Raw genomic sequence first — 14,531 nt, 5'->3', positions numbered from 1 at the left:
CTTCTCCTCTTCATTCCTCTATAAAATGAACTCTCCTCCCTTTTATACCTTAATTTTAAAGAGTCGTGTATTTTTATTACATCTCTTGACTTTTTATTAGATTTATTTAATTTAAATTATATAATTTATTTACTTATCTATTTTATATTTATTATCATTTATTATTAAATCTTATTTAGAAAGATAACATATTTTCTACAATATTCTCTTGTATTTAATTTAATTTTTTTATTTATCCATTGTAAATTTATTATTATTTAATTATTTTAAATATTATACTAAATATTATTTTATTGATAACATATTATATATGTAATTTGTATTTCTTATTTAGGCAAGAGCCTACAACACAATGGTAAATTGTGAGCCTCTTATCAATGAGGTCTTGGGTTCAAATCTATTCATGATCATGCTTAATAAATAATAATAATAATAATTAATTTAGGCAAGAGCCTACAAGACAACGGTAAATTGTGAGCTTCCTATGTGGGAGGTCTTAGGTTCAAATCTACTCAAGATTAATACTTAATTATAATAATTAATCATGACACATAATAATACTAATGAATCTTGGCTTCGGCCTCTTACCGATCAAAATAATAATAATAACAATTAATTAATTAATTACAACACATAATAATTAATCTTGGCTTTGGCCTCTTACCAATCTAAAAAAAAAAACGTATTTGTATACTTGAATAATTTTATTATCATTATTTATTTAATTATTATTAAAATTATACCTTAAGATGGGGACATGATGTTCCTCAAATTGCTTGTCCTCAAGCAATTAGATAGTTTTATTGATTTGAAATATGCATGTCCTTTATTCTAAATTTTAAGGTTGTTTTCATTGACATGATTGAACTTATTCCAATTTTTATCGGCTTTCTATATTAGTCTTTCATATGAAGTATTTTCCTCCTCTTTTACCCTACAAGATGGCAAGATCATGCTCTGAAAACACTGTAATGTCCCCTCTTCAAGACTAAATTTGAATGTTGTAACTTGCAACCATTTGTCAGTAAATTAAAAAAAATGATATGTCAAACATATTAAAAATATTGGATTAAGTAAATATTAATCTAAATACTACCCTTCCTAATCCTTCGAAAGAGATCCTTCTCAAATCACCCAACCCTCTAGTGAGAGTTATATCTCGATTAGGTAATTATCATATAAAGAACATCCTCCTTAGGAATCTTTGGGATCTCTAATAACACTACTCGGTAGAGATCACACATCTAACCAAGTCTCTTATCTCTTAATATGCATAAGTTTGACCACTACGATATATATTGTCTCTTAGAGATTTTCTACAAATCTCTCTCCAAGTTCCAATTCAAATCCTGACATTCAATCAAGAATGCCTTCTAATCTTTGAGTTTTATTGAAAGAAACTCGACATTCTAATGAATGACATCTACCAAGTTCTTACTTGATCTCTATGAGAACTATAAAGTTCTCATCTCAATCCTTGATCTTGATAATTTTATCTAGCAAATGATTTATATTTATTTATGAAATAAACATATCAAATGAACACACCTCTGGTTCCCTTCAGTTTTTCATTTTATAATCCTTCATAGAATATATATTACTTCAATTCCCAACATTCAATATATATTAGTTTAGTATCTTCACTTTCTCTACTTTGATGGTTTTGTAGTTCAACTATCTTAGATATTATTATTTTTTATTACTCCCATATTTTATTTATAATCCATGTCCTTTTCAAAGAGTTGCAACCTTTCATAATCACAATCCTCTTGAAAAGTCAGAACCCTTCATAATCAAAATCCTTTGGAAAAGTCATAACACTTAATAATCAAAATCCTTTGAAAAGTTGCAACACTTCATAATCACAATAATACCAAAAAGTAGCAACCTTTCATAATCAGAATCCTTTTGAAGAGTCAGTTAAAATGTTTATCAAGAGTTACAACCATTCATAATCACAACCCTTTCTAAGAGTCTCATCATTGAAAATATTTGAAAAAGTCACTTGTTTTCTTCTCACTCCTCTTCTAATAATTCTTCTTTAACTGTTCTCTTCTTCTCCTCTTCCTTCCTTTATAAAGTGAACTCTCCTTCCTTTTACATCTTAATTTTAAAAAGTCGCATCTTTTTATTACATTTCTTGACCTTTTATTAGATATAGTTAATTTAAATTATATTATTCATATACTTATCTATTTTACATTTTTTATCATTTATTATTAAATCTCATTTAGAAAGATAACATACTTTCTACATTATTCTGTTGTATTTAATTTTATTTATTTATTTATCCATTGTAAATTTATTATTATTTAATTATTTAATTTCATATATATATATATATATAAACAGATAAATCCTTGAATTATATTTTATTTTAAAAAAGAAATTATAAGTCATTTGTTCCAACAGGCACTGGTAGGAAAGAACGGGGAAAGAAAACTTCCAGTCTTGCTCGGGACATAGTCCTTTATTATATAAAATTTAAGGGGGCATTCCCCAGTTTATTGATTACATCTTAAAATATCAATTTGAGCTTGGGCTCATCAACATATTAAAATTTTACAAAGTTTACACTGTGCGTTTCCCTCAAGTGATCCAAATACATTATTAGAGACAATCGTTACTGAAAAGGTAGGGTTGATTCGAGCCTCTACTATGTTCCATTTGGTTGATCTATGCCCTGTGTCAATAGTCATAAACCATATTGCCAAAAAAAAATAGAATAAACCTTTTGTTTCCAATTGGGTTAGTAAAATTAAGACTGAAAATGTAGGGGTTAGAGACAATATACTTCTAAACCAAATTGCATCAAAGAGATCCAAGAGAGTAAATATTTATTAGATATCCCAACCAACTGCTTATGACTTTGTAAAAAATCAATCAATGCTTCAAAAGATAAGCATTCAGACATTAGCTTGTGATAAAGTCGGAATATGATTCAACCTTTAAACAATTAAGCCCTATAAATTCATGGAAACTTACTTTAACAGTAAGCCACATAGTGTAAATAGATTAATCATGAATAGAGTAACCCTAAACCTTATCATTGAGAGAAAATAGGACTTGATTCATTCTTAGCACCAAAAGAAGAACATCGAACCAACTGAGAGTTAGGTGGCCAAAAAAACATAGTTACCTATCTAACCGATCAATCTAAAAAGTAAAGCTAAGAGTAAGAGAACATGACATGGTTAATGGACATGCATTGAAATTGGCACAAGTGCCAAGTTAAGCTGGTCCTACAACCACCATGTGTATATTTGAAAATAAGTGTTGACCACCAACTTGAAACATTCATATCTACAACGAGTTTCATTCAAGCCTAAAACCAATATAAATTAATCTTAAGTAACTTAAAATGGATAGAGGAACCACATTCTACATGGGTAAAAGTCGAAAGACCCAATTTAAACCAGAGATTAGTTGAGCCACAAACTAAAAATTGAATGATTTGCAAGAGATTGGCATTTACAAATAATCAGTAGTTCTTAATATATAAAAATTTATAAAACTGAGAAACATTTAATAATAGCCATATTCTAACCCATAATAAAAAATATACAAAACATACATAAATCATATCTACAGACAAAATCAAGATTTCAAAAAAGCCCTACATACAGAAGGGCAACATAGTGGAAGTGGCGGACTCCATGAAAGTAGGGAGACAGGGGGGTTCCACAAGTAATACGCTACGAAAGGGGCACAAAGCTTTCACGGGGGATGCAAATGAATGGAGGCCCTAATATTTTCGGTGAATGACCATCATAATTATAACTAGAGAGAGAGGGGAGGTCATTAATTACCTAATGAAAGCCTTACTGACTGGTAGGGGAATGATGAGTTAATGGGAGTGTGAAGTAATTATTGCTTATAAAAATGTTACGCAAATTGCCTCATTTTTCATATGCTTACATATTAGATTCCAAATAACTAAAGAGCCTAAGACTATACGTTAAATAGCTATTAAGCCAAAATGCTTATTAATAATATCTCCTGCAAACAAGGACAAGCCACTAGGCATCTAAAAGTTATGATATAGCTAAGTGTTATATCTGTCGATACCCTTATTAGCTAAATTATCTGCCAGGGATAATTTTACTAATAATAGTGAAAGTTACATTATCCAATTTGGATTAAGAGGGCTATTCAATTTTTGGTTAAGTTATATATAATTATAGATTAAGATATTTTCACCATCAGCACCCTTATTTGCTAACTAGTCCGCCACTTTGTTACCTTCCCGAAAAATATGTAGAATCTGAATATCTTCAAAGAGGTCTAGGAGTTTTAGAACTTCTTCTAGTTTAGAATTTAAAACCCAGTTTGGGGTCTCCCATTTTCTAATGATATTTAGGACAATATGTGAATCTCCTTCAATAATAAGTTTTGAAATACTTAGATTTAGGCAAATTTGGAGAGCTTCTTGGAGGGCTTCTAATTCAACGAGGTTGTTAGTGGTTGAGCTTATAGATTTGGCCCTTTTAGAGATCCAATTGGTAGAATCATTATTAATGATGCAACCTATTCCGGCAATCCCAAGATTGCCCCTCGAGGCTCCATCAAAATTTAATTTGGTCCAACCACTTGGCGGGGGGGTTGGAATCCATCTACACTTGTCCCTCGCATCTTTATTTTTTTTTATACATAAGTTGGGGATTAATTAGATTTTTCCAACTTTTTTTCATTAGACCATCCCACCCTAAGAATGATCCTTCCTCTTTTGGGGTTTTCCTAAGGTGAGAATTTAAGGTTTCAACAATACAAGCCTCAATTTTGTTAGTAAGCTCAAATATAGTCATGTCCTGATTGTGAAATATTCTTCTGTTTCTTTCTTTCCATACTTCCCAAACAAGGCTAGATGGACAGATATTCCAGAGTTTAGCATAGATACAGCTACTACTATCAGTTAGCCAACCTCAAAGAAGATCATCCAAATATTCTAGCAAAGGAGTGGTCTAACCCAGCATTTGTCAAAGCCATTCCCAACAAGATTGTGTATATGAGCAATTATATAAGAGATGATCAATATCTTCACTATCATGCTTACATAACACACGTCTTGAAGGGCCCTCAATGCCAATCTTTCTGAGTCTGACAGTGGTTAGAATCCTATTTTGGGAGGCAGTCCACAGGAAGATGTCTGCCTTTGGCAAGCAAGAAGAGTCCCAACAAAGTTTAAGGGGAGTATTAACTTCTTCCCACCTCTGTGAATAAGTGATTATTCTATATCCATTTTTAACATTATATCTGCCATCTTTTGATGCTACCCATATGAGTTTGTCATTTCTCACTAATTGCTTTATTTTCCTCTTATGAATGATGTTTTCATAAACCTCTTTTACTACTGGTTCTAGGTCAATATTATCCAAAGTTTTCCATTCCCAACTTATATTTCCATTGATATCTTTTTTAGTTTTATAATTGTTGACCTTATGCCCGCAAAGTTTGACTCATTGATCTTTAAGGATTATTGGGATACATGTGCTATCTACTGGGGGGTGGCCATCCCAAGAGTCCTACTAGAAGAGAGCTTCATCACCATTACCAACATCCCAAGTGAGATATTTACTAATCAGGGATCTGCTTTTTACTATAAAATTCCAACTTTTGAATCCTTTAGGTAGGTTCCTCATTCTAAACAAGTAAGGATCATCTACATTTAGGTAATTTTATTGATAATATATTATTTATGTATTTCTTATTTCTTATTTCTATACTTGAATATGATTTTATTATCATTATTTATTTAATTATTATTAAATTATATCTTAAAATAGGGACATGACAATAACCATCATTTCCTTCCTAAAGCTTGCCCTCATTCTTTTGCTAGGTCCCTCCTTCATCTAAGCCATTGTTCCTTCATCCCTTTCCAAATTGATGACCTTATGACTTTGTAGAAAGTCATACAGACATTGTTGGTTCATCGTCAAACCATTTAGCCCTTCTTGGCTATGAAGCAAAATAGTAGTTTGAATGGTTTCTTTTTCTCAATCCTATCATTCCTTTGCTTCATCTTATAGTATTAATCTCCTCTTGGTAGTTTCTAACCTTATTAGCATCATTTCCATTCTGGACACCTTCCAATTTCATCCTAACATCTTGCAGCCCTTCATTGATGTTTTTTATTTCTTGCACTATCCATTTGTCAAATTGAAAGGAATGGCTATATTTGGCTTAAGCAATTTAGAGGATATTCATATCTCCGTCAACATTAGCTCCTTTGGTGTTTTGAATTTTTTTGTTTTCTTCCTGGACCTGATAATCTCCAGCATTATTATCTTTTTGGTTCCCTTCTTCGTCATCTTTGTCCATTTTCCTCGCATCTTCCTTGAAGTCCGCACGAGGGGTATATCCTCTAGTTGAAGAGCAACCTTGTCTTTAGAGCCAGTGGAGAACTTGTTAGCCCCAAAGTCCTAAGACACTAATCGAGCTTCCATCTTAGTGGCATCATAATTTGCTCCTTTTCGTCTTTTGAAATACTAGTAAATTTTACATCATTAGAGTTCTCAAGCTTCTCCTCAATTTCCTAGTAGAAGTAAATTTTGATATATGCCAAAGTTATTAGTTCCTTGTTTATTCATCATTGGTCTAACTACTTGCTTTGGATTTGGACGCAAGAATCACGTGATCACTTATGAAGGGGAAAAGGTATCACCGAGAAAGGGGGATGTTGAGTGGTTGTATCAAAAGACAAATCTAAGGATGGTAAGATTTGCAATCATAGAGTTAGTATACTTCAATAGCCGAGGTTAATAGGTCTTAAGATCAATAATTGATATTTTCCCTTCTCTAAAAAATCATGGTACTTTTCTATTGAACTATTTCGTCATTTTACCAATAGTCTTGCCCTTAGTATTGTGAAATTAATTTTGATATTATAATCCATTAAGAGAGAATTCCTCCTACCTATTCCACCTCTTCTTAAATCACGTTACACTTGTTGATAAATTTTTTATTTTATTTTTTAAATTAAATTAAAATTAATACATTATAATCATTAATTAGTTTTTCCAATGCTTATATTAAAACTCAAATTCGATTCATTCACTTATTAATCTTATTAATGCATTGAGATATCCGCGTGCTCTACTCTTGTCACTTTAATTCTTCGTTCTACTAGGAGGACATTCGCAGACGGGAAAATTTGTCATTTTTTGTTCTTAGGATGGATATAGTTGGGATTTACAAGAAGCCGAGCATCCGGGCCACCTCACAGCATCGAACGGTGAAGAATGGTGCATGCCCAACGTTTTGAGCGATGGGAAGGCATATGTATAGTTTCGAAATTGTATCAGGAATTAGAAAACATTGAAGAGAAGATGCAGTACACATCGTACCCTCAGACTAATTCTTTCTAGATTCTATCATTGTTAGAGAGAATTCTTTACTCATAGCTGACAACAAGGAACGAGTCTTGAGTTCCATGTTTTAAGACTTCCATAGCCTGTAAGCTGACGGAGGTCGTGTAGGAAGGAGTAGAAGTTGGGCAGATGAAAATGAAGAAAGCTAAAGGAGAATAAGATAACCACCAACTTGCTAAAAGGAAATCCTAAGCGTAGTCGAATTGGCCTGTTGATCAGGCATGTAACGCATACCCATTCTTTTCAACAAAAGCAATGTAGTTTTTTGTACCTGCCCTTTTATATACGAACAAATATGGGTAGTATTATCGTTTAGAAACTTGAAAAAGATCGATACAAATTTGAAACTTTTCAACTGTTAGTTCTTGTATGTGTTTCCTTAATTTTGTAATAATGAGATAATCACCCTTTTCTTCTCTAGTTTGAAGGTCATAACAGTTAGTCCTGCGGTATTCATTTCAGCACCAAGAACCAAATACTGGAACATTTCATTCAATTCAGATGTTTACCATTCTCGAAACTACCATTATTTTTGTGCGTTACATATAGATGAGAGAAATAGATGATGTTTTATCGTTTTTGTTCCCTTATTGTTGCTTTTGTTCATAGGTCTATGCGGGTGGAGAAATCTAAGCCCGAGAAAAAATTCATAAACTTACTTATCATCTAAATGTTCAGGAAACAGTTCTTCTGCCTATGAAATGAGTTCACAAGGTCTCATTCCAAGGAAGAGTCTAAACTCACATTATTGGAACATAATCAATTAGTCTTGTACTAGGAAGAGAAAGGGAACTGTTAATCTTGGAGCGATTACCTAAGGTTTCATTTGATCTTAACCTTGAACGTTTTTAATAATCTGGTCCTATCATTTAGTTATATCTTTTATCAATACAAGTTAAAAATTTAAGATGGCAGTTTCAAATATGAATTGAAAATTGAAGTGACTACTTATGAAAAGATCTTTTTCAAATTAATCTATACATGGATGTCATTTAACTATACCAACCTGACAGAAGAACATGACTGAAGTAATCTGTTTGGGCAGTATGAGCTGTAGACAACGATAGTGTAGTCAGAAGAAGTATTTAATTCCAACCTTATAAAAGATTCATGTAGAAGCAAGGGTCCCTGTGACAGTGGATCAGGATAATCAAACTTAATACCAGAGTTACAACTAAAAATTATGTATGTGCAAGTGGGAAGGGTGAGAAGCTGACTCTAATTGAAATAAATCCATGGCCAAGGTATACAAATTAGGTGATAGTTAGAATGAGAACGCCAAATACAATTAGGTTAGGCATCGTGCTGAGTTAGCATACACTATAGGGTACAACCGACTTATTTGTAGGTATTCTCATACTAGATCCTAGATACTTGACACAAACACTCACCATCCCTTGCGGAGGATCAGGTATGCTTCAAAAGATGAAGTGGGCAAGGGGGATTAAGTTATGATCCATGGTAAGATGGATAAAGTCCCTAGTGATTCCTCCACCCCCCCCCCCACCCAAGTCAAGGACAATCAAAACAGCCTCATCACTCTACTTCTTAATGCTCTTTAAGTACTCTTAATTTATCATTTATACCAATAATATTGTTTACGTAGTAATTTAAGTTTCCATAGTATCTGCATTTACTTTCCTACTTTACAAATATTGTAAAGTTATTCTCTATGTTGTTCTTCCTTAAGTTGTTCTCAATATATGCATATGCAAGATCATTTATGGTATCCTGTTAAGTTTATCTTTGAATTTAGTTACTTTTACTTATTCCTTAATTCAAACGAAAAAACTAGTCATTGCATTCTTGTTCAACACCAGCGGTTAAGCCTGCACTTGGGGGATTTGAGAAGGGTTTGTCCTCTGTTGTGCCTAAGGCTATTGGTAGTACTAGAAAGGGCTCTAACGTTAGGATTTCAGGAGGTTCATTACCTTATGCTGCTAGGATTGCAGCAAGGTCTTCGGTTCCTTCAAAGGGGAAGGTTCCTATTCTTGTGTGTAACCCCTACGTGCTCAATTTGGAGGAGGATGTGGTGCAAGATATTGAGGTACAGATTGAAAATATTTCAGATCATGCAGTGGTTTGTCGATTCTAGGATCTTTGGCCGAGTCTCTTGGACTTGCATGCATGGATTTCCAGAGAGTGGGAACCGATTTTATCAAATATTTCCCACCTTTTCCCCATGGTTAAGGGATTTTTCATTGCGAAGTTTGATTAAATTGAGGATTGAAAGTCCATCCTTTGTGGCCCTTCTTTCGCCCGGTCGAATCAGTTCACCCGTTAATGGTGAGACAGTGACATCTTGATTTCTCCCCTGCTATTGAAACTTTCTCTAAGTTTCCGATTTGGGTTAGTCTCCCTTTACCTTCCTCTTCATCTCTGGGTTGATTCCCGATTGGAAGCAGTAGGAGATGCTACCGGTAATCATTTTATGGTTGATGAAGACTCATCAAATATTTTGCATTCCACTTACATGAGAATCCTTTGTTGAGATGGACATTATTCAGGGTTTACCAGAAAAATCTTAAGTCGAGCTTCCTAATGGCAGAAGCTGGATTCAAACACTAGACTATGAAGGAATTCCCTTTAGATGTAGAAAATGCTAAAATACTGGACATTTGGTGGCTCTTTGCAGTCTTCAAAAGCCTAGGACTAATAAGGCTCTTTGTGGTGGAAGGGGGCTTCTTCTGAACACTACATTGTTTCTAAGAAGCTTGCTCCGGCTTCCCCCATTGTTGAGCCTTCCTCTCCTGTTGTTCATGCTGATCACATCCCTGTGCATGTTCCGATTGTTGCTAATTGTGTTACTATGGGTTGTGAAGTGGCTGATTTGGATGCTGTTGTGAGTCCCCCCACACAGGTAGAGGTTGTTCGTGTTGAGGTCCCACTGCTGCAGGCCTTCTAGCTGGTTCTGTTGTTATTGGCTCTAACTGCACTTTGGTGGGATCCACTGCGACATATTTGCTTGCTCTGGATTCTCAGGTGGTGATTTTGTTGGCTGAGGGATGGATCCCTGTTAATGGAAAACATTGTAAGAAGTCCTCTCCTCATTTCGAGATGAATCTTCACTCCCAAAAGAAGGGAGGCAAAGGAAAGTCCTAGTGTTTTTCTTGATTTATTTGGTTTAGGGTTTCTTTCACTCGGGGCAGATTGACACTTTATTCTTTTATTCTTTAATCTGTCAGTCCCTTTTGGCCCTGTTTTGTAGGGCTCTTCTTTGGTCTATGTTTCAAGTTGCTGCAATCTCTTGGCAGTCGGTCTTTTTGGTTATGCTTAGTCGAATATCTTCTGGCTGAGAAACTGTAAAGGGTTTTGGGGTCCCTTCAACACCAGTTTTTACCATTAATCGAAAACATTTTAGCATGTTACATTGCATAGTTTGTGTTGAGAAAATGTCACACCTTTGTCATGGTGATGTAGGTTAGTATTTTTCTAATGCACTCAAGTCTAAGAATGAATGAAAGAAAATTATTCTAAGGATAGAAAAGCCTGCAAAGTTGATGTGCTAAGCTAAGAAATTATGAAATGTGGATTGTAAATGTCTTTATTTTTCTTGAAAATATCAGGTAACCCATATATAAGACTTGCAGGTATCTTCCTTTAGCCTCTATTTCATACCTCAAGATATTTGCCCACCAATACAAAATTTACCTTCAGGGAACAGCCTCCATAATGCACCTTGCATTTATTTTATGCTTCCCAAGAAACAAAAACAATCTAAGGATAGAAAAGCCTGCAAAGTTGATGTGCTAAACTAAGAAATTATGCAATGCGGATTGTAAATGTCTTTACTTTTTTGAAGAGATCAGGTAACCCATATATAAGACTTGCAGGTATCTTCCTTTGGCCTCTATTTCATACCTCAAGATATTTGCCCACCAATACAAAATTTACCTTCAGGGAACAGCCTCCATGATGCACCTTGCATTTATTTTATGCTTCCCAAGAAACAAAAACAATCTATAGAAACAACTTACCTCCTTACCAGTAATGAATCTTTTGAAGTGAAAGGGTCTGTCTTTATTCCATTTCACTGTTCCTAAAAAGATTTCAATATTGAACTTTCTTAGTTTATTTGAATTTCAAATATAGAGGGGACTTGCACAAGTAAAATGATGTTTCTCCCTAAATGTGAAGTTCTCTTACACAAAATACATATTTAATCTCCCTTAAAGAAGCTTGAATGTGTAACCTACATCTTTGCTTCTCTCCCAATTTGAAAAATATAGTTCATCACCTTTTTACTTTCCATATGAAATATCAAATAAAATATAAGTGGATGTAGGTTTGACTTTAGGTGAATGTTATGATCCCTTGGTCTGTCTCTAGTGCATGCAATTTTTTGTATCTAGTGTGTAATGTACAGCCTACATATGTGATTAGAAAGGTTTAATGAGATGTAACTAAACTTCTGTGAGATGTGCTATGAGCAGGTCAATTTGACATTGTTTAGCTGTCCCATTTCTGCAGTAAATGGACACAATTATAGTGGTTGTTCTCTAACAATAGCATTTATTCTGTCAATCAGGAGAAATAGATCAAGCAATCTGAAGATTCTATCAGTGAAGAAAATGTGTTACGAGGATGGGCATTTCTATTACCATTCTTGCTGGCCAAGGCTCAACAATCTGCCACCTATTAAAAATTTCAATTATATATGATCATGCTAGTTTTGCAAAGATTTGTCAACATTGCAATCAGTCTCATCATCCTTCATGAAGATGAGGAATCATATTAACAAATGTCACATTAGTGAACATGTAGAAAGTCAAATGACTGTGTATCACCTTCATTAGACAGGTTGAACCAAAATGTGTCAACGTCTACTAAATAAATTCCATCATACAGATGCATCTGATTCTCTATTCAATCAAAATGCAAATTAATATATATTTATATATACAGTGGTAGGTATTCTATCCAGGACTTGAAGGATTTATTGCATAAATTGCACTATACATATAACTTTCATTTGAGATTCTAAATTGTTCACCAAGTCTGGCATTACAAGCAACTGGCAATTAAAAGCAACACTTCGGAATGTACTAGCCTTTTTTTAATATATGAATGCCTTTTTCAATATTTGATGCAAAAAAACTAAATAAAAAGCTGGCCCTGTGCATTCTATATAAACCTTCTTTAAAAATGTCAAGACCCTTCTTAAAGCTTGGAAGACAGTAAACCTGCACACATCATACCAAAATTCAAAACATGTCAAGGATCTCAAAGATGTGAAGTGGAAAAAAAATATAGATACCGTACCTAATGCTTTTGCATTGACAATGCTTGGACAGGCAGCTGGAGGTGCAGAGCTCTCATCTAAGAAAGGTTCTATCTTATTTGCATCCGGCCATATAGGGTAACCTTTAATCTTTCCCTGCCGAAGTAATTCAGTTTATCAAAAATCATCTTACCGGACTTATAGAAAAGAAGGTTAATATCTAGATGATTGAAGCTGAAATTCAGATATTACCCTACTAAGCATGAATGACAAAATGTGTTGCCTCAACTTACTAAGACATTTAATGCAGCGAGTGTAGCCATCCCTTCTCGAGTCCACTGAACAGAGAGTTGAAAAGACCATTTAGCATTTATTCTATGATTTACAGATGTCGCTGCTAGCAAGAAATGGTCCATACCTAAAATTGAAGCTTCACTAGTTGTTTGGGTTTTAGTACTTCAGTTTATCAAAGATTCACCAATAAAATTCAAAGCCAGAGGACATTGGCTCCAAAAGTTAAAGTTACAAAGTGCCTATTTCTAATCCCTAATCCCTACAACATGAATAAAAATAATTTCTTATAAATGCAAATTAAAACTTGCAAAATACTCTAAATCAGGGATTGGAACAAATACTAAATAATTTGGCATCAACAGATGAAACAAGAATCAGATGTTATGACAGTCCTTTTAGTAACTACGTGTATTTTTAACAGATAGAAGATCAAAAGTTCTATTAAGGGATCCCAACCCTATTTCTGAAAAAAGGGCTATATAACTAAAGCAACCAAAATCATGCCTACAAAACCCCAGATAGAGTCTGCAGGAAGAGACCAGAGCACAAGCCAAACCATAACATGTAAATATAAAAAGTAACAAAAAAAAAATGCTAAACATCTGCATACTCAGCACACAAATGTGAGTGTCAAACTTAAATATAATCAAAAGGAAACACAACATAAATAACCAATGGATTAAGCATAAACCAACAGGAAAAAACTAATCACTCAAAGGGGACACCCCCCAACACTCGATGCCATGAGCACCCAAAGCCTCATTCCAATGATTTAAAGCCCCATTGAGAGACCCTCCACCAAAGACCACTTAGCACTACCCAAGTCAGCCAGATCAACAATGTTATCCATCACAATGTCTTTTAGCATTTCAATGCATTTGAAACCAATGCACCAAAACATCACCTTCCAACCATGGCATGATGTAACCACTAGATTCTTCAGGGATCCCTTTATGTTATGTTACCAACAAACATGTCATCACCATTCTCCAGTCTTGGCAGAATGTGGATCCACATTCATTAACAAGGTCTGTATTTCTAGGCATCACCTTCTCCTATAAATCCCAAGTCTTGTCTTCGATCTTCAAAGCACTACCTAGTTGATTCGTCAACACAGCACTTCCCTCCACAAGTTACACAACACTAACCAATTTGTCATTCACCAATGCTATTAGCATTTCAATCCCTTGCTTCATCCAGAAGTACCACATTTGGCAATTTCTCTGCAAAATTTGTCAATACCAAGAACCTAGACCAAAGCGAGCCATAATCAGCTGGGCACTCCTCACCCAAAAGTCCTTTTGCAGTCAGCATGGCTAGATTAGAACGCTTAAAACATTGCTCAAAAATGACCAAGTACCCTACCCCAACTATGAGCACCATTATAATTCAGAACAAATCAACTCAAAGCCACTAAAAAGCAAAAAATCATGCTTAAGAAACCATGAATCACAATCAGCAGTCCAATTCACCCCAACCACCATACTAAAATCCATTCTTCCCTACTTAGTAATCCCTTAATTTTTAGGCATTGCCTAATTATTGATCACGTCCAAACTTCTTTTAACCATATTTCACAATGAAGACTTAAAATAAATATTATCAAGGCAAAGGATCACCATTCACATAAAAGTTTGAAACAAGCA

General features: G+C 34.2%; 1 protein-coding gene across 1 annotated transcript in view; it reads right to left on the bottom strand.

The window, feature by feature from the left end:
• Window positions 1–12,051: 12,051 nt before the first annotated feature.
• HPR (hydroxypyruvate reductase) overlaps window positions 12,052–14,531 on the bottom strand; it is a 55,188-nt gene continuing 52,708 nt past the window's right edge. Inside the window, exons 11-13 of the mRNA XM_089800174.1 lie at window positions 12,885–12,929; window positions 12,633–12,747; window positions 12,052–12,553 (exon numbers count right to left, since the gene is read on the bottom strand). Of these exons, the coding sequence (XP_089656300.1) occupies window positions 12,531–12,553; window positions 12,633–12,747; window positions 12,885–12,929 (183 nt within the window). The 3' untranslated portion in view covers window positions 12,052–12,530. The remainder of the gene's footprint in view (window positions 12,554–12,632; window positions 12,748–12,884; window positions 12,930–14,531) is intronic.

Source organism: Cupressus sempervirens, chromosome 9 (genome assembly GCF_028749045.1).
Source record: "Cupressus sempervirens isolate cs-2001-9-10 chromosome 9, ASM2874904v1, whole genome shotgun sequence".
NCBI lineage: Eukaryota > Viridiplantae > Streptophyta > Pinopsida > Cupressales > Cupressaceae > Cupressus > Cupressus sempervirens.
The sequence above is the reverse complement of the archived record's forward strand: the minus strand, read 5'-3'. Positions and strand labels throughout refer to the sequence as shown.